Here is a 21,624-nt window from a genome sequence, read left to right on the forward strand (position 1 = left end):
TGCTGTGTTTGAGTTGGTTAGATGGATCGGTCTATTACAAGGGGAGCTATTTGATCATGTTTGGTCAAATCAGCTTTCCATTTGTAAAGCGCTAGTTTACAAAGCTAAAAGCCAACATAATTTGCCCATTTCAAATGATTGATGTGCACCAAAAAAATGCAAACTTCAGCGCATTCGGATACCCCTTTGGCTGGTCGAATGGTTTTGCCCACGGACTCGCTCCATAGCACTGCTCAGAGGACTACTCGGAACAGATTTTTGTGAGTGTAAACCTTCAACAGTAATATGGCGCACATAATCATGGTCTTTGGAATACAATAGTCTCTAAATATTGTATCCAGACAAGCCACAGTTTGCTTATCACCAGCCTTTTTGCTCGGATGAGTCCTGCATAAGAGCCAGCCTGGGAAAAATAAGGTAACGCTGATTGCTACATTCGCCTCTCCATCCTTAGCCTGCAATGCTAAGCTATTCATTGGCAGTCCAGGAATCTGTTTTATTTAGCGATTTCAAACTGTCACCCAGTTAAATTTCTAGCTTTTGATCGCCTCTCTTTGCGCATGTCAAAAGCGAAGCAACATAACCTATTTTATTAAAGCCTAGCAGATTCCTCTTTTGACTGTAGCTGTACGATATAGCCTACCTGATCAACGCAGGTAGACAATCCCCTGTTAGAGAAAAAAAAAGTGTTATTGAAATGGGCTCAATAGTTTTATGGACTATAACAAAGTAAACCCTATTTCCATATATCTGTGCAAGAATTATGCAGGTAATCTCCAAACACCTCCAAATGGAGTGGCCTATCATCATAACAGTGAAAGGCTAAGATACCTTCATGCAATATGCTGGTACAGACATCAACTCTAATCCTATGCCTTACTTCATTTAAAATGCATTATCACCCTTGGCACATAATTGTTTGCAGATAGAGCATATATGAACCTTTAAACTAGTTGTGACCGTGCCTGCCACTTGCTGACCACATGCTGACATAGTACCCAAGAGATGATGACCATACCCCAGAGGCCACAAGGATTACATAATGCAGTAGCACATTAACATGATCTACAGTGGGCAGCTGTTAGAAGGATATACCACAAATAGAGATAAGGCTCTTAAGTGTGATGTGATGATATGCATGATCTTGTGGGACACTGATTTTGGTTTGAAAGAGTAAGCCGACCATAACAATGGTACACAGTCAGTGTCCCTTTTAAAATTAAGATTCATACTATATTTTGTCCTGCAACAACTAAATCAGGCCATTGTGCATCATCCAGTTGTTTACATGTTATATGCTTCATTAAACTTGTATTTGAGTAGTGGTCTCTTAATTCTATGATGCGTTTTTATTTATGATATAGGCCAATGCATTATGTACAGTATTGAGTTTGATGTATTACAGTAGATGTGGGCTGACTGCACTGGCACCTACTCATAACTGGTAAAAACGAGGCAGCCTGAGTTGGGTCACAAGCGGTTAGAGCTAATTTTAGGTGCACTGTACAAACCAAGTGGTTTATGTGATAGAGAAGCTAGGTTAAAAGGAACATTTGAATCACTCAAAGCCCTCACAAAAACAAATCACTCATTTATTTTTGCAAATGAAAATCTCTACTCTACTGTACTACTTAGGAATGTGCTTTATTTTTAGTAACAAGGGGTCAGCCCAAATTTCCATTACATAATACAACCTACTATCCCCATTATGCAGCTCCATTATGACCCTTTCAAGGCCTATGTACAGCATTCAAGGCATGAAGGGCTAATTCAAATGGGCAAAAGAAGCTCTCTTTTCAGATTTGCTCGATTATGCTGTTTCAGAAGAAGCCACTTGTAAAGAAAAGTGATATATTCTTGAACTGCTTTGCTCATAATTTATAGCCAATTGCTTTTACTCCTGAAACAATGAATAAACTGTGTAATTATAAAGCCTATTTTATGATACTGGATTAAAATAGTATCCAATTTGCATAAACCATCAAATTACAAAATCTAACAATTTACATTTAATCTGTTGAGGGCTGGGTGTATTTGTTTAAAAGATCCATATTAATTTTCACTGTAATGTTTCATACCATAAAATGGAGAAATACACAACATGGCACATTGTAAGTGGGAGCAATGGCACAAATGGCCTTACAGAGAATTCACTGTACACACATATACATTTGTTTTGCATATGGAGCTGGTGACAGAGAGAGACACAGATGAGAGCAACAAAGACATGTCTGTTGAAGCCTTAAGGGAGGAGCATGAGCTCAGCATCCTCAGCATCTATGGTCATGCAGCTCCTCCTGCTGGAGAAAGGGGGTATTGCAAAACAACTATGTCAAGTTGTGTACATACCATAGATCTAAATAACGGTACATGCACTGTTCAATGATTTCATTTGAGAATCGACGCGATGAAAGTGACATTATTCATTCTATGAACTACTGTACTATCAGTCGATGTAATTTTCATATTTAGCTGTATGGTAACTAGGGCTGCATGATATTGAAGTGACTTGCGATATGCGATACGGCTGTGCAATATCGCGATACTGATATTATTACGATATTTCACCAAACACGATATGTTCCATTTTTTTCCCAGCAAATTGTGTCAAAAGAAGACTTAAACAACACCCAATCAGGACCAAAACAAGGGTAGAATTTAACAAAGCTAGTTAATGTTAAACTAAAACTTAACTTTTACACATGACTTCAATGCATGAGTTTGAAAATGGGTCGATCTCAGTCAGATGAAGGCTATGGTGATGTTGCGATATATTGTGGCCTCTCGCGATACGGATATTGCATCAGCTAATATCACGATCCGATATTTTTCGCGATATATTGTGCAGCCCTAATGGTAACGCTCTGCAAAGACTGCATTATATAATTTGATTCCAGTACACATTTCTATAGTTTGGTAAATATACAGTCACTGCTAGTGTTATCTATTTCTAGTGTCTAGATAAACTCTTATTATGTGAACATGAGAAAATTAGGTTTGTTTACAACAGATGATAAAACTATTAAGGACACTTGTGTTCTGGCAATACTGTGCTTTAAAAAAATATATATATATAAAAAAATGTGCTGAATAATGAGAAAGCAATACATTGTACATAAAAATGACATTCATGTGTACATTTAAGCATACCCTTTTTATATGTGGGACAAAATGTCATGTATGTCATAAGCCTTGTTTCCCTATGGGTTACATCCCACCAGGTCTGGAGTACTTGCACTGAGGTAGCCTACTAGCTTCTGTACGAATGCACCGAGGGGGCTATGAGGTTACCTGTGGTGCAGACCCGTCAGATGTTGAGTTTGTTTAACTTCATCACTTTCACGTCCCCCCCCCCCCCCCCCCCCCCCCTCTCTCTCTCTCTCTCTCTCACTCTCTCTCTTACACTCACCTCTGTGCTTTTCCCCAAGATCAGTATGTTCAGCTTCCACTGGCAGACCCTCTGACTCAGTTCTACTGAAACAATTGACAAGAATTGGAATATGTTTCTTCTTTACAATTTGTTGAAAAATAAGTGTGGTTAACAAAAGTTTATTTTATTTTTTATTTTTTTTACCACCAGAGGCCACTGATAGACAATAAATACTGTGTAACTTGAAAGAAACATCCTTTTGTTGGTTACACACTTAAATGCAGACGTGTTGCTCTACTAAATTATACAAAGATGTGAATTATTAATCATATACACTGCCTGACCAAAAAAAAAAGATTCTGATATTTCGTTTGACCGCCTTAAGCTTTGATTACAGCAAACATTGTGGTAGTGTATCTAGCTTCATAATGTACTTATTTTGTCCATGCGCTTTGTGTCCCTGAACGTCAAATAAAAGAATAAAAAAATAAAGCTAACCATATTCTTTGTTTACCTCTCAAAACAGTACAGTGTAAGGCCTTTTCTACAGAAATATATATATGTATATATTTTTTTTCTTTCCACAGGCATTTCTGTCGACCACCTCCTGCCAGTTATTCCCCCCCTGGGCCCTTAAATAAACTGGAGCGTCGTTCAGTCAAGGCAGTCTGTCCCACTCCCCCCCAACTCCCCTGCTCCCTTTCCCCTGTTCACTCTGACCGGGTCAGCTGGAAGGCACCAGGGAGATGTTTAGATGATCCCGTGTGCCATTCTGAAGAACATCATATATACAAGTCCAGACAGAAGAGACCAAAAGAGCACGGACCCCTGGGTGGTTTGAGCTTCCTTTGAGGCCTGCCTGTCGAGCCTGGCAAACAGCTTGGCTCGCTTCTATTCTCCTCAAGCTCCTGAGATGCCCTCACTTCCCAACAATGGAGGTGGGAAGAGTTTTATTTTTGCTCACACTTAAAAAAAAGACAATCCATGCACACTTAAAGCCATACTGCGTAACATTTCGCCAAAACAAAATACAGTTTTTCTTCTCTTCTCATTACAGATGCTTCTTTTGGTTAAAATTACCAAAAGAAACCATTCATCTTTACTGTGAGCAGGCTGTGAGTTTCGTCATCACCTTCCCTCCATGGAGATGTTTCCGCTTTGTTTTATATCAACATGAGGTTTACTAGGTTAGGGGGCAATGTGGCAAAAAACAACAACAACAACCAAAAAAAACGGATTGATCAAAATTGTATAATATTTAGCACGATAATTAAGATCGATCATAGATTTAATCATGATTTGATTAAAAATTTGATTAACTGCACAGTCCTGCATTTTGTTCCCAGACAAACTTAACTTTGATAACAATAATGTGTGTGTAGAGCTGATTGTGAAGTACACAACTGGTAAAGCTTTGTGTGCGATGCTGCTTTGTTGATTTTTTTTTGTTGATCTTTTGAGTTTTGCCACAATGTAGATTCTCTTGTGACGTACTAGCACCATGAAACCAGAAATGTTCTGCAGTGTGGCTTTTACAAAAAACCTCCTTAAGACAAAGAAACACTGGATTCTACATGGGATCCATTTCTCTGTTAACTTAAACAGGAGTGTATTCTGTCATTTTGTTTTTGTGTTGTGCACCGTCTATCCTCCCTGAAGATCAAGGAGCATCCCCCGTGAACATGCCATCTGTGGGCTCCTATCAGAGCAGTGGGAAGAGGAAGGTGCGCGGCAAAAAGAAGAAAGGCACCATCACAGCAAACGTCGCCGGCACCAAATATGAGATTGGTATTGGACATTTAATGTGCAAATTATTACACTCAGTGCCTTTACAAGCTGTTATTAAAGGGATATTTCAGGATGGTTGACACAGGGCCTCATTTCCGAGTTATCCAGAGTGTTAATTCATACAGTCCTTTTATTTGAAGAGTTTAGCGGTGCTAGTGCTAGGCTAGCGCATGTCTATGGTAACTGGTAGCCTGCATTAAAAACCTCTTCAAAATCACGGGGTAGTCCTCCAAACGTTGCCATATCTGATTTGTGGAAAGCTCTTTTGTGAATTCCACGTGTAGTAATGCCGGCTGCAGGTAAACAAACTACTGTAGATCCGGTAACCTAGCAGATCACTCCGCCGCTGCGTAGCTTACAACCAGGAAGCTGATGCTGCTCAAATATAAGTTCTTTTAAATGCAAAATGGTTGTATTTAAAAAATGATTCAGTCAACACAGACATTTATATCCGTAGTCTGGTGTTATAAGTGATTTGCCTCAGGTCCACTGTGCTTGGGTGGGTCAGACTGTTTTTAATGCAGGCTACTAGTTACCATAGACATGCGCTAGCCTAGCACTAGCCTAGCACCACTAAACTCTTCAAATATAAGGACTGCATGAATTAAAAAATAAAAAAAAATCTTCAGAAATCAACCACTCTGGATAACTAGAAAATGAGGGCTTATGTCAAAAATCCTTAAAATATCCCATTAATCCCAGTATGGCAGTATTCTTGATATAATGTTTACATATGATCAGAGAAACCAGGATACTCTCTGTACACATGAGAGATCATGAATATTTAAGCTCCAGTGTGACGTGTGAATGTATGTTAGTGAGCTTCTATTTGGAAACATACTTTTTGGAAGAGAACTTTCAACGTACCCCCCAAAAATGACAATACCTGGCAAAATCAGCTTCTGTGTCACAGGTGCAATGAGGGACTCCATTAAATGGCTCAAATTAGAGTTAGTATCGGCCTCGCTGCACATAGAAACAGCTTGGAACCGGGATACTGTGCGCATAAATCTATTCAGGTACTTTAACTCAGTGGTGGGCCTAAAGCAGCCAAGTAAGCAGTCCAGGCATGCTCAGTGTTTTGTAGTTGCGGGCCGAGCTCTCAGGGGTGAACTACAACCTCCAAAAGTATAACGTCAGCAGCACGGAGGGGAAGTTGCAGGTGTTCAGAATCTTGCAAGTTAGATGGACTCTAGCTGAGAGTTAGCTCCGGAAGCTGTGGCGAGACCCTCACAGTGGCCATTTTGAACCAGAGCAGAGGTAGTTTGAAGGTAAATGAACACTAAAGGCCAGATGGATGGCTGCTTTTTTTCCTATTAGCTCTTTTTGCACTGCATCGTTTCGGTTCCATGATTTATTGCATTATAGTTAAAGGTTAAAAGTAAACGCACACACAGATACTCAGTGTCAAGTTTGCGGTATGTTCTTTAGGAAGGTGGTCAACCATACTCACTTCTTTATGTTCTTTGTTCTCGAAAGAAAATGTCTATCTTCAGTTTACAAAAAACAGAGGGGAATCGTCTGTTTACCTTAATTTAACAAGCACGACAAGAAGTAAGCAGGACTGGGTATTGTCAATTGATTTTTTTCTTTTTCTTTTTTTTCCTTTTATCTACATGCACTTTACCTGATTTACTTTCTATGCTGCATTACATTTATCCTTGTGACGAAACAATGGATGTTTCTACAGATGTTTACGAACTGATAAAGTCAAGCACATTCTCTGATTCAAATGCCACCCTGCAACATTAGGCAAAACCCCTTCTGGTCTTGAGCTTTCAAATATTAGTTAATACCTCATTTTGTTAGGACATACATTTTTTATTACACACTGAATAATGAATAGATGTTGGATTAATGTTCAAATGGGCTTGCCACCAATCTGTTGTAGTAGGGGGTTGCCAGTGGGATTTTAATGTAAAACAGCAATTAATTTATCTTTCTGAAGTATTGCCACACCTTTTTGCTATTTTGTCTTGAACAGTAAATATAGACCTTTATGTTCTCTCGTGTTGATGTATGCATAAACAAAATATATTTTTTCTCCCTTCAGTGCGCACAGTAATTTCTGAGATGGACTTCATCAAGACCAGGGATGAGGATGAAACAGCCAACCTTATATGGAACGACTCTGCTGTGCAGCATGAGAAAATTGCTGAGCTCAGGAACTATCAGGTACTCAGTTCCCTGTTCAGTAGCTCCTCGTGATCTTTCTCTATTTCTAATTTCTTTTGAGCTTCATTCCATGCAGTAGTAGAATGAATGTGAGAGAACTCATAAATTGAGTTGCAGTACCTCACAACCAGCACTATGCTCTTCTGTTGTTCAGCATCACAATAGAATGCAGGCACAAAACATTTGCCAAAACAGATAAGAATTATTTGACTTTCAGGACAAATAATAGTCACGGCAAGCAAATTCTTTCCATTTTGCTGCAGTCAAGTCCACGCTCCATTTTGAGAGTGTGGACTATATTTCATTCAATATTCTTTTGAGGTATAAATAGCAGATACAGCTGCCTTGAAGGACAGTAGCAGAGCAGTTGCCTGAAAAATCATTATAGACACAAATACAAATGGGGATATTGAAAGGATCATGGACAGAGGAGCCGGGGTTAACATGCCATTAATGATAAATGCCCCATTTCTTACACCTGCTTGACCCCTCTGTCCTGATGCATGAACCTCACTGCTCCCCTGCTGTGCTAACTATCTATCATCTGTAGTGCTTATGAGCTTAGACCAGGCTCTAATAATGATCACTTGAATCTCAGGCAAGTGAGAGGATGCCTTGTTAAGATAGGGGTAAGAGTTCAAGGGCCAGATCTTGTGCCTTGTGAAAGAACTGCACAAACTCTAAACTTGATGCGCTCTGATGTCAGTCTCACATTAATTTCCTCATTTACACCGTACTGCCTTGTGTCCTTCCTTAAGCATTATAGGCTCTCACAAGTCAAACTTTATTAACCCCATCATGAGCTAAACAATGTTCGTGTCCCAAGAGAAAGAGATGGTGGTAGCTGTGTAATGTGTGTAAAAAATATCCCATCCCCAAAAAAGCCCACACAGTTGTGCAATTTTGTAGAATAATCTTGCAGAAATGCCTAATAATGCATGTTTCGATAATAATGAGCTGTTTTACATCCTGTGTTTTCCTGATAGTGATCTAATCTGAGAGTGTGCAGGCTTCAGTTCATGAGCCTAATCAACTCCCTGGTTCATGCTTATTTGGTCAAAGCATAGGGCTACAGAAAAAAAAAAGGTTTTTTACCTTTGCTCCTCATGTTCAAAGAGGTTCATTGAACTGTCACTGCAGAAGTGTGTGATGCAAAACCAATTAGTTTAACCCTCTTGGAGTTTGTTTTTTCTTTGTGGATCTTCCGATCTTCAGATTGGACAAAACATGGCAAACTGCATAAGGGTTTCCAAAGGTCACTGCGTCACCTTTTTGTTTTGAGTCCGTAATTGGGAATAAACGTCAGAACACTGGGAACTCACTTCAGGTCCTTTAATATTCTGATTTGGATGGTGATTTTGATGGACGGTGGCAATGCAATTGAGAGGTACAATGTTCCTAACAATGATAATATTTCTGCTTATTCCTCTGCAGAGAATAAACCACTTCCCGGGCATGGGCGAAATTTGCCGGAAAGATTGTCTCGCAAGAAACATGTCCAAGTAAGTGTTTCGGGACAGTGTAAAAGTCTAGAGTAAGAAGTGGAGTTTGAACTGTTGCAATCTTTCCTATTATTCTCAACCCCAATAGTTTTGGTGAATCATTTTTAGTTGTAAATGTGAAATAGCAAGGTAAAGTACACTGCAATTCAAAGAGATACCACACACAAATGAAAATTAGAAGGATGAAGAAGTATGTCCTACTTGTTATATCAGACCTTTGAGGTGCTACTTTTCAAACACACTTTTCTTTGTCCCTTCTTTGTCTACAGAATGATCAAGTGCCAGCCTCAAGAGTACAGCTTCATACCTAAAACATGGATTTTTCCTGCGGAGTACACCCAGTTCCAAAACTATGTCAAAGAACTACGGAGAAAACGCAAGCAGAAAACCTTTATCGTCAAACCTGCCAATGGAGCTATGGGTCATGGGTAGGTTAACTCAATTTATAAGTGTGTGAGTAACGGTGTGGAACAAGACCGAACAAAGAGGACATTTATCTTGTATTTATCACTTGTACCAATAGGTGGGGGTATTGAAATGCAAAAAGCTCAGTGGGCTTCACATTTTCCTTTAATTCTCTCTGAATTGGTCCTTTCAGCTTTAATGAGGGTATTAGCAATAATTCTCTGCTGCATTAAGCCTTTATTTATTAAGATATAAAAGGCAGCAAAGGTTGAATTATTGCAATACATTAGGAAAATGAAAGATGATGAGTTTAGCCCGACCACTCAGCAGCGAGCGAGTCACAAGATGAGATTCTTTTTCTGTTTTTTGGATGGTGTGACGCGGCAGGAAATTAAGTTATATCTACCCCCTGTAATTGATTTTATCAGCTGCTGGCTAAATGAAGTTATTGTTTGTGTCTGCATGCACGGCATGGTATAAGAGGAACAAAATAAAGCTTAAAAAGCTGAGATCCCCTTTGGTGCCAAATTAAATAGGCAGGGGTGTGTGGGCTGTGATTATCTGGCACCCCGGCTCATCAATCATGTCGCCTTCTCTTCAGTCTCTCTTCAGCCTCAGCAAACGAACACTGCTAACCTTACAGCTTACTGTCTGTGTGTTAGCAGGCCCCTCGCCATGTCAGTCAGTCAGGATTCTTCAGATAAGCACATCAGTGAGCGGCCTGTGACAAATAGCATTTAAAGACAGTGATCACCAGCAGAGTTTCCAGTTCCACACTTATATTTTTAGCAGTTAAAGGAATAGGCCGCCGTTTTTACATACTGAGATATGTTCTTACCTTAGCTTTGACGAGTTCTTTAGGACCTGTCTGATCTTCACCCGTGCCTTCAGTCACGTAAACACAGCGCAGACGGCGTTAGCATTTAGCCTCTCCCCTTCTCCACTATAGCTCCAAAACTGGTCAAGATAGAAGCTACCAAGCTCTTCCACGTTTTCCCTATTTAAATATGGTTACGTGAAGTGTTCCACTACAAAGTATAATACACAAAATTAAACAATGTGTATTTTCTAAGCGGATAAAAGGGGGGACTATGTTGTAAGGCGTAATAATACCAGGAGTAATTTGGCATCCGCACAGTAAAGTGAAGATTACTGCGCAGTAAAGTGAAGATTACTGCGCGGATTTCGAACTACTCCTGAGAGAGGGGGAGAGGCTAAATGCTAACGCCGTCTGCGCTGTGTTTACGTGATTGAAGGCACGGGTGAAGATCAGACAGGTCCTAAAGAACTCGTCAAAGCTGAGGTAAGAACATATCTCAGTATGGAAAAACGGTGGCCTATTCCTTTAAAGCATTACTACCGGTAAGTAACTCATGCCCATAGAGGCCGTAAGCGCCACTGCAGGTGTCGTTGCATGTTGCGTTTTTTTACTCATTAATTGTCTGTGAGAGTAAATGCTACACTGACAGAAAAGACAAAGGGAGAGAGGGATATTGTACATCCAATTGCTCAATGGAGATAATTTTTTTCACTCAAACTTGGCTGTAAATGCTGTTTAAGCTAGTCCGCAGTTACCTTTTCCCATTAGCCTGTTAGCTTCTTCTTCCTGATTCCCTTAGTGTGTATTGGTCACTACCCGTTGGCAGCGAAGTTGCAATTGGGATTTTCTGGCCAGAGACGCCAGGGGGAGATGAAAGACCCCCAATCATCCCATTAACATTTGTATTACCCTAAGAGGGACTACGAAAAGGCTTTATTAAGGTAAACATGTTACTTGCTTTAAAAATATATTAAAGCCTTTCCTTCCCAACTTCCCCAGTTTCCCCTAACTTTGAAACATGGTGATATAGGTTGGTTGCATTGTCCGCTGAAAGTGAGCGATTGTTTAGAACGACCTCTTGCCCCCATGCTGTCAAAATTATGTACACATATGGTTTACAAAATGCTTTCCTTCATACAGTATAAAGCCTTTTGCAAGTTGCACACACACTCAACACAAATATTCGTTTAGTGCAGCAGGTAATGGCCAGCATATTATAAGGCCTGAGAGCGGGCGACACGAGTCCAAAGCATATAAATTCAACAGAGGCTGAAGCAGCGAGCAGTGTCAGCTTTTATTAGGTTGCCCAAAACGAAAACAACACTGATACAATTCAGTCGGTTCCTCAGTCTCCGAAAGTCACATTACGTAGAGACCTGCATTTTGAAAGTCCATTCTTTCTAAAGGCCAAGTATTGAACGGGATTTTTGGAACATTCAATGCCCCACAGAGCCACACAGTTTGTCCTGCTCTAACAAGGCCCAACGCATGCTGGGCTTTGCCATTTACATACGCTTCATGGGAAGTTTGTATAGCTCTTGAAGGCCACTGGAATACATCAGGGTGCATTTTGTCTGTCTCTTGGAGCTAAATGTCTGCAGCTTGCAACGTGGGAGACTGTTATGTTGAAGAAAAGTATGTGCAGAATTTGTCTCTTCCTGGAACGATTTCTTGAGAACATTTTATATAAATTAGGCTTTCAAACAGAAGCAAACCAAATGGTACATCTGGATAAGTTTAACATTTCAAACAAGCTAGAGACATGTGACTTTTGAGTGACACACATGAAACTAAAAGGGAAACATGGTTTAAAACTCAACATCTGTAATCAGTTATGCATGATTGTCTTTATTGTGTATATGTTACAGTGAAACATAATCTATCATGTTGGTGGATCCTGTTATGTTATCATCTATCACTTTTTAATTATCTTTTCCCCCATAGTTTTGCTACTGATGACAACCATCCCCACCTCAACAGAACATTAATCAAGCTTGTGTCTTCCCAGGATCTCGCTTATTCGTAACTGTGAAAAACTGCCTGCCCAGGAGCACTTCATCGTACAGGAGTATCTGGACAAGCCCTTCTTGATGGAGGGCTACAAGTTTGACCTCCGCATTTACATCCTTGTGACTTCTTGTGACCCTCTTCGCATCTTCCTCTACAACGATGGCCTAGTACGCATGGGGACAGAGAAGTACCATGCTCCCAGCGAGGCCAATCTGGTAAGTTATCTCTGTAGCAATGGCTAATAATAGTCAAACCTTTGACTTTGTGAAGACAATATAGTAAATAGTAATAATGAATATCATTACATTAAACGTGCATTATCCAACTTTTTAGGTGGAAAAAAAAAGTTGATATTTTGCATAATTGACCTTGCATTGTCCCGGCGGCTGTATGAGTGGTCAGCATGGCTCATTTTCCATCACAGTGGTCTCTAGAACGCTCCAGGAACAATTGTTTGGAAGGTTTTCGCTGCTGACGGACACTCTCACCAGAAAACCTACAAAACAGTTAATCGTGGAGCCTTGTAGAGACCACCATGATCGAAAATAAGGGCGTCATGCTAACAACTCAAACAGCCACTTGCTCCCTTTCGCAATATATTTTTTTCTCGCATAAAAAGTTGCATAATGCACCTTTAAACTACATTTGAATTTGTTCAAATCGGCATATCGTCTTCAAAAACACATTTCTTTAACCTACTTATACCTTCACCCTGTATCAACTCACTGTTTTTCACATCTTAAATTTACAGTGCTCTGCTTCTTTTTCTGATTTTGTAACAATTCTCCCAAATCAATATTATAATCCTCTGCAGCAGTTGTCCTACAGGCACACCCCGCTATCACATAACCAAACATACAATATAAAGCACAACATATGGATGCAAATAAAATGGAAAATCCATTGAATTCTCTGGATAATATAAACCCCATAAAGCGTGTTGTACGTGGTTCAATTTGATATGTTGAAACACACAGTTATAGACCTGCATGTGGAATCTACTCCTAGCATAATACTGTACACCCACCAGATGTCTGCTGTAATATCAAGCTGCTCATATTTGCCTTGAGGTTGTGCACCTGCTGAGGCTCAGTTGGTTGATTTGATGATAAGATGTCCATACACACAGACACACGACACACAGAGCTTTCTATCATGCCCGATTCGTATCTATAGTATGAACACATGCACTCCAACATGCCTGACCCCTCCAGAGCCTCTTGTGTGCATTGTCAGCCACAACTGTCACACATGATGGAGCGAGGCATGCCATTGAGGTGTTCAAAATCACATTGGTCATTAGTCTAAGGATGTGTTCAAAAATATGTTCAATGTCTAAGATTTTTGACACGTCTAGGGCTTGGTTGGATTTTGCACAATGCCTTGTCCCAGTATCAAAATAGAATAGTCCTTACCATGGATGAAGAGTTAAATAAAGCAGGATTTTTTTTATTTTTTTTTACCCCCATGTATATCTTATTATGTTATCAAGGGGCTTGTTAGAGAGGAAGATTTTCCGTTATTATTTTCTACATGTCTTACAAAACATGTGAATTGATGTCATTTATGGGGAAAGCGTGCATTCCCTTGAGTGTTGAGTACTGCGTTCTACAATAATTACTTTCAGAGACAAAAGCTTTATAACAAAAATAGCGCTTCTTTGCGCTGTGAAACTACACCCACGAGAAATATCTTGCATTTAATTATACTTTGTCAAGGTTTTGAACGACATTTGGACACCACACACAGAGGTTTCTTTGCTTATGATTGATTCGTAATTTTATGATGCTCAATATGTGGTTATGAGTGGATTTTCTGTTAATGTATTATCCTTATGACTGATATTTTATTCCCTTCTTCCGACTTTATTTATCGAATACTCTGTTGCACACATTACAAAATAGTAGAGCTATACAAGTTTGCGTCAATTGAAGTAAAATGGCAATTTTAGTGGTTGCATCTCAAAAACAACCGTCATTTATGTAATCTATTATCCCCTGAAAATAACAAAAACATCTGTCTTCATTGGACTTTCTAAAACCAGCTAATTGTTTTGAACGGCATGGGATTCTTCTGTTTGTTCAGCTGTTCATACTTCAGTCTTCTCTCAAAATAAGTGATTTAAATGTTAATTGTGAACCGAATATTTATTACAAAACAGAAATTGCTCATCTAATTGTAATTGCGATGCTTCAATGCAGCTCTACAAAGTACTTACACAACATAACTCAGAGATGCAAAAAACTAACCCTCAAATTGACTTTTGTCTTTTCCAGAGCCAGCTGTACATGCACCTGACGAACTACTCAGTCAACAAACACAATGAGAATTTTGAGCGCGACGAGACCGTGGACAAAGGCAGCAAGAGGTCCATCAGCTGGTTCACCGAGTTCCTCCGCGCCAACGACTATGACGTGGCCAAGTTCTGGGGAGACATTTCTGTAAGTCCTCTGCCCTCCCAGACAGGCGCACAGCAGACAGCTAGACTTAGAGATTACAGCCGTAAACCAGGAATGAGCTGTACCGAAAACAAAAGACACCTGTGTTTCAAACAAGGCCAGTGTATATCCGCGTTGGTAATGTGTTTGGCCGATGCATGCGCTTCCGCAAAAGCCCCTACATTCTTTACAGGGAGCATCACTGGACCAGCAGGGTTTGATATGATTTATTTCGACAGTGATTCAGCAAGAGTTTGGGCTTTGTTTAACTCTGGGAAGAGCTTGGCAAAAACATCATTCCTCGTTGGTGAGCTCTTGATATCCGGGGCTATAGTCAGCTTTTCCAAAATCACGGTCTGTTTGGAAAATTCCACATCTTCCTCCTTCACCTGGTCGGTTTACACATAGTTTCCAATGTTTTTTTTTTTTTTTTTAACTCTTTTCTGATTAGTTTAGTTCAGAGCCAATATATCTACTAGGTTCAGATTTCGTGTTTTGTTCCACCTGATCTGGACTCTCTCTTGTGGACTCTCTCTGGGCTGATTTTGGGCTGGATTTGTTGAAGAACCACCATCATAATCTATTGCTTTGCCCTTCCCAAGGCTATAGCCGTTTTATTTTTTATCATGGGATGTCAAGCCTATGGTTTACCACTTGTTTGACTGAGCATGCAGTTGCTGTCAAGGCTGATTTTTACATACATTTAAAATTGAAGCTACAAGTTTATAGATATAGTTTATAGATATTGTGAATCCTCAACTGGACCAAAAAGTAGCACACTATCAAAAACTGAAACTGTTAATAATTCCTTTCTTGGGCATCTTTTCTATACCCTTTTTTGTACCTGTGTATGCTGACAGGTGCGACGTCACAGAGGTCCAGTCGGTCATAGGTCATAAACACTATAAGATTTTCTTATCTTTTTTTTCTTTTTGTGGAGAAATACTGTAGATGAAGTGGCCAACTGCATTCACTTTGAGTTGCATTTGCATCCTACAATCTTTAGGTCATCTGAAGGTCAACACTTATGGTTCCACTGTTGCAAGGCTGCTAATGAGTCAAATTCTTATTTAAACATTTACACACTCAAAGGCCAATAACTAACATGATGGATGAATTAGTTAGTGCATCATTAAGGTAATATTACAACAATGTTCCTAACCAAACAAAGTCAACATGTAATATTGTGAACCATCCAAAACTGGGGCTCTAGCAGGATAAAGGAGAGAAAGGTGGCAGAAAGGACAGGCAGGCTGCAGCAGGCGAGGGGACTCGGCTCGGGGTATATTTGGGAGTACAGTGGGAGCAGGTGTTTGTACTGGGCAGCCTTAGGGTCACACTGGGAAATGGATGGACTGGTGGATGGAAGTGCGACAGACAGCCTTGATGGAAAAAAAAAAAAAAAAAAAACAGAAGCGGGGCCATTTGCCTTATCAGTCTGAGGCCAGACTACTATGGCTCTCAGTCTCCTGTACCCAGCGGTCAAACGAGACCCGGCAAACTGCAGGCTCTGTGTGAACCCTAACTGGTGTGATGTAGGACAGGTTTTTGCAGAGACTTTTGTGTGGCAAAAAACTGCTTTTTTGTTGCTCAATACTTGTGAAAATGAAATTCTGGGAGTAAAAACCAATGCCATAAACCATTATTTCTACTTTTGCCTGTGTAATTGTGCTTTGCTGTTTATTTTCAGGAGCTTGTGGTGAAGACGCTGATTGTGGCCGAGCCTCACGTGCTGCACGCCTACCGCATGTGCCGCCCCGGACAGCCACCAGGGAGCGACAGCGTCTGCTTCGAGGTGCTGGGCTTCGACATCATTCTGGACCGCAAACTCAAACCCTGGCTTTTGGAGGTAAGGAAAAAGAAAGGAGGAGATTAAATCCACTTTGTGTCATGCAAGTTGTGGTTGCATGAGCTTCCAAAGTAACTGAGAATTCATAAAAAAATAAATACATCTGATGATTTTTTTTAATGCCCTTTTTTTTTTTAGACTTTTTATAATATTTTTTAAGCAGTATTTTGTTTGTATAGAAGTTAGTTTGGATGAATAGATGTCTAAATGTATGAAAAAAACAAAAAGCAATAGTATTTTTTTATACTTAATTAGAATTCAAAGCAATAATAATAATAATAATAATAATAATAATAATAATAATAATAATAATAATAATAATAATAATAATAATAATAATAATAATAATAATAATAATAATAATACGAACACTAAACTAAAAAAGTGGTTGACAGTGGTGACTGTGTACTGATGCGGGACATGACCATCCCTACAGACACACTATTTGATAGACGTGGCTATCTTTAAAAAAGAAGCCGAGAAAATCACAAAGTATCGAGATCTGGAGATTGAAATCAAGCGTATGTTCAACACCTAAACTCGAGTGATGCCAATAGTATTCAGAGCTTTAGGAGCTGTCGCGAAAGGGCTCCAAGAGCAACTGGATAAACTCCCTTGCAGAGTCAGTGCCAAAGAAATACAAAAGACGGCATGCTTGCTTCGAAGAGTCCTTGGCTGAAGACCTGAGCCAAAAATGAAGGACCTGTTTGGCCACTGGTGAACAAACAAGCTCAAATGCTGAGATAATGATAATAATACTAATAATAATACATTTTTTTTTTAATGCTTGAAACAAACCTCATAGTGCAACAGTAAAGAAAAACGCACAATTTATGTTATTACCTGATTATGCTGTCACTTTTGCGCATAGGACTATCTGTATCTATATACACTGCGTATTGTCATTCAGGGAGGATCTGCTGTGAGGAGCCCCGCTTGTCCCAGCTTCTCCTTTGCTCCTTCTAAACTGAAGCACAGTGCCATTAGACAGAGGAGAGGGTGAGGCTGTTGACACCGACAGAATAAAGCAGAAGCGTCAATGTATTTCACTCACACGGGCCTTCCTTGGTGCACAGTAACATGTGCACAACACCCACACGGCCGCCTCAAGTATGTATTTATGCACCTCTGAAGAAAACGAGGCGTGCTCCAATGTACAATCAAGGAAGCATTCATACATACTGGCATGAGACGCTCAGCCTCATACGGCACAATTACATGTCTGTGTGCACTATTACACACCCCTACTTATCTATATGTCTCAGTGGGGACACACTTGTATTGTACAGAATATAGGTCAGGGCAGCATGTTGACTCGTAAGACGCACACTGTCAGTCTCCCACTTGTTAGACATGCTGCTTTCAGGTAGTCCACTCCAGGTTTTCTCTCCCACCTTCCCCATGTCAGGCAGTCAGTTAAAGCGTGACCTAAATCCTTTAACCCAAAGTGGCTGTGCGCCTTTCCCCCCTTTTCCCTCAAATTGACTCAAGGATGGGAAATGCCTCCGGGATAATTGTTTGTTTTTTCCTATCATGCCAACCCAAAATAAATCTAGTTTTTTTCAGTAGTGCCTGATTCGAACAGAAATTGGGTGAAAGTTTGGTGGCGTGTTTAAGAAGAACTATTGTAAAATGTTATAATTGCTATACCTAAAGCTTCTGGATGTAATTTGTTAAAAAGAATACAAAAACAAAAGAATGTGCATGATTCTTGTAAATAATGTAAATATACAAAGCAGTGTCAAGGATACTTTTTTGGAGAATCATATCACAGAATATATATTTAATGTTAGGCAAACTTAAAATTTTAAGAACATGTTTTCAAAATCTGCGCTTGTTGAGACTGCATTTTTCCAGTTTGTTTTGTGCATTGCATGACAAAAGGCTGACAGAATTTGCTATTAAATGCTTAAGCTCTGACAGTTTTTTGGGGGGATTTTTTGTTGTTGTGCGTGTGTGCATGTAAATGTGTACAAGACGTGGCAAACAGCCGTAAATGCAGTTGTTCCACTCCAGTGGTAATGATCCCCCCTGTGCTACCAGCAACACTCTATAACCCTCATCAATTAACAACCCACTCACACAGCCCTGCTTCTCTTTCACGCAACATTTACGGCCACAATCATTTATTTCCCAAAATTTAACTGATTAGTCAGGGGATAGTAACAAGTGCAGACCTCCATTTCCATTCTGCAAGGCTCTGGAAATAACTTTTATAACATTTTAATCTGTCAACATCCTTACTCAGTGAAGACATGATGATACCTAGTATTTTTCAACTCTTTCCCTCTGTAGGCCTTTTTTGTTAGTTTGTTTTGTTTCAATGGTTTTAATTATTTTTTTAATTAATTAATTATCCTCAATGGTTTTCCACTGTAGCTTGAAATATGGAAAACATATTGCTGACAGATACTTTACTGAAAAAGTAAAAAGTACCGCTAACTTGTCAAATGCTGTCCGTTCAACCAATTTAACAAATGCAGTGGCTGCCATATCCATATATATATAAATCAGCTTATTTTTCACTTCCCCCTTTTGTCACCAGTGGTCTTTCGAATGACGTTGAGGCAGAATCTGTATTTCAGTGTTGCCTTACATTTTTTGGACGTTGCATCTTGAGTTTCCATATTCGTGTCACTGTCAATTATACAATGCCACGGCTCGCTGGGGCTTTACCCAGACCGCTGTTCCGGCACCGTCTCTCTGTCTTACTCTTTCAAATGTCACAGTTGGTTGTTGGGCCTGCAAACGTCCCGGCAGGAAATGAATGTTCAACCTGTGTAAACTCCGAGCCAGTCGGATACCTGAAGGTTAGATGGTATCGTATAAAAGAAAGTGTCAAGTGGTATTAGCCCTATAGATTTTGTGTGTGTGTTTTTCTCTACCGTTGGTGCAGGAGCTCATAGGGAATTGGGACGCTTCGGTCTATAACTGTCCGCCTTCTTCAGTAACTATGGGCCTTAGACGTGATGCAACTTGAACAGGACAGTTCTCTGGGCTGAAAAGAAATGCACATGCACTGACATCTATTCACTTCCTTATTTCTCCTCTAATGGCAATTTAATCTCCCAATTTAAAACAACAGGACTTTGGACAGTTGGCCTGCAGACTCAGCGATCACTCAGAAATGTATGTATTATTGTTTGAAGACGGGAATGCAAACCGCTCTGCTCCTGTGCACCTTTTCTTACCACCAGTCATCTATTCTAGATAATGTGACCGATCTTACGGACAAGTTTGCTTTTTAAAATTCAAAGCAAGTGCGCCCCTCACTGATAATGCAAATGCCAAGAAGGACCAGTGCACACCTGCTAAATAGCTTGTCTCATGGGTGGAAACGGAGACGGCAATAGTGGCGCTTCCTAAACTCCAGCAGGTATCAAGCGGTTCCATTGTACACTTGACTAAAGTAAGGAAAGAGGAGTAGGTGCAAAGAGACAGGCTTTTGTGTGATCCTTATCTTAATTCATCTGGGTTTTCAACACAAGTTTTGGCTCCCATTGACATTGAAAACATCAGAGCTACATTTGGGGCTCACACACACACACGCATACACACTCACATACGGAAACCAGAGACGTTCACTTTCATTAAAGTCGGCCAGACGGCATCTGTGTCTTGTATTGGGAGAGGCGTTTCATTCAGCGTGCTCTTCACTTCACATGCACACGTTGTATATTAAGTGTGTTTTGGGCAACTCCACATTGACTTGCATTCTTCTCACATCTAAAAAGTAGAATTTGACCCTTAATCCCTAAATCAAAGCCGTTCCTTCTACGTATGAGCTGCATGTTGCCTTGCGAAGATTGAAGTGGACTTTATTACTGTAGTATTCAATAACTAACCCTAACCCCTATTATTATCAGCTTTGTAACCCAACAGTCAAAGCAAAGCAGCACCACTCAGGCAAGGACATCCATTTTAATGATGCAGTCTTGATTTATAAAGTCCAAAATCATGTGGCACTCTGAAATTGCGGACCAGCACTGTGTCACGGCAATATCGCGTTATGACAGCATGATCACACCTGCACCCCCAGCCTATACTGTACACGGCACCATGACCAATAATAACAGATGGAGTGAGGGGAATGGGAGAAATGTTTGGTGTGATGGAGAAGGACAAACGGGAACATAAATACAGAAACGCTTTAAATTCTCTGCCTCTAACAAGCTGAAATTGAACACCACACAAGGAATGTATTGTTTTCATGTGGTTTTCCTGTACCGAATTGGAGGCAGGCGACACTAGAGGAATTCTTTGTTTCGCCGTTGTCGCCCTGCCATGAGAAACACATGTTATAGTGACTACTACTATTTCAAACTAATGTGATGTGAACTCCTCCTCACCCCCTATGCTTAGCCTTGTTTGTTTTTCATTTGACTTTGTCTGTTAAGGGTAGTCCTTCTCCGTTATTTCACCTTGAATCCAGTGTGGTCAAAGAACTTAAAAGTCGACCAATTAGTGGTTTGTTATTTGCAATAGGATTATAGATAGAAATAGTAATTAATGCACCCTCTCATTGGTGTCTTCTTCCTTAATTTCGATTATTGTGAATTATCTTTAATGTTGAATTGTGACCCCCTTTGGTTTGTGGCAGTGGTTACAGTGGAATGTGGTCTGTAAAGTGTCTAATGAGGGCGCCTTGTAGGTCTCCTGTGGCTCCACTTTGTTAGTTTCTGTCTGGATGTGACAACAGACCAACAAGCTGCAACCGAGCTGATCTCTCACCCTCCTGCTAACTGGTTCATCACCCCATGTCGTCTTCAGTCCAGCTCTGTATCTTTGTCTTCAGTAGTGCCACTGTTGTTTTAAAGTGATTCTCTGTCATTCTGAAGTCAACATAACCTTGAGTTTTCTAAATGCTGCTTCTACTAAAACCTATGCCACAAAAGTGCAAATTGAGAAGCTGTTGTAGAGTATGGATGCAATTGTATTTAAGCTTGAGACTGAGATTTATTATTGATTTACATTTGTTCCATTCATTTATCCATTTATCTTTGTCTCTTTGTGGAAACCTCTCAAATCTTTCTTCCTTGGAGGAAATGTTTTTTCCTCAGTTGAACCCTAGGTGGCAGGAGTTAGCCGTTAGCTGTCTTTTTGGGCATGGTAAGAGGTTTATTAAAGAATAATTAGAATGATGTATGGCACTGTCTGTCTCTATCCACATCCATTTTCCCCCAACATGACTATTTCATGGAATAAGTATCAAATTAGGTGCGCACGGGCCTCGTATGTGGGGCAGCTGAAAACGCACCCCAACATTT

The 21,624-nt window shown here is 40.1% G+C and overlaps 1 protein-coding gene across 1 annotated transcript in view; it reads left to right on the top strand.

The window, feature by feature from the left end:
- The first annotated feature begins 215 nt into the window (after positions 1-215).
- The window catches only part of ttll7 (tubulin tyrosine ligase-like family, member 7), a 57,117-nt gene continuing 35,708 nt past the window's right edge, over positions 216-21,624 (top strand). The window contains exons 1-9 of the mRNA XM_079574377.1: positions 216-417; positions 3,958-4,308; positions 5,030-5,158; positions 7,212-7,333; positions 8,768-8,835; positions 9,105-9,263; positions 12,069-12,285; positions 14,347-14,511; positions 16,199-16,357. Coding sequence (XP_079430503.1) covers positions 4,284-4,308; positions 5,030-5,158; positions 7,212-7,333; positions 8,768-8,835; positions 9,105-9,263; positions 12,069-12,285; positions 14,347-14,511; positions 16,199-16,357 — 1,044 coding nt within the window. The 5' untranslated portion in view covers positions 216-417; positions 3,958-4,283. The remainder of the gene's footprint in view (positions 418-3,957; positions 4,309-5,029; positions 5,159-7,211; positions 7,334-8,767; positions 8,836-9,104; positions 9,264-12,068; positions 12,286-14,346; positions 14,512-16,198; positions 16,358-21,624) is intronic.

Source organism: Gobius niger (genome assembly GCF_951799975.1).
Source record: "Gobius niger genome assembly, chromosome: 17".
In the NCBI taxonomy this organism is placed as follows: Eukaryota; Metazoa; Chordata; class Actinopteri; order Gobiiformes; family Gobiidae; genus Gobius; species Gobius niger.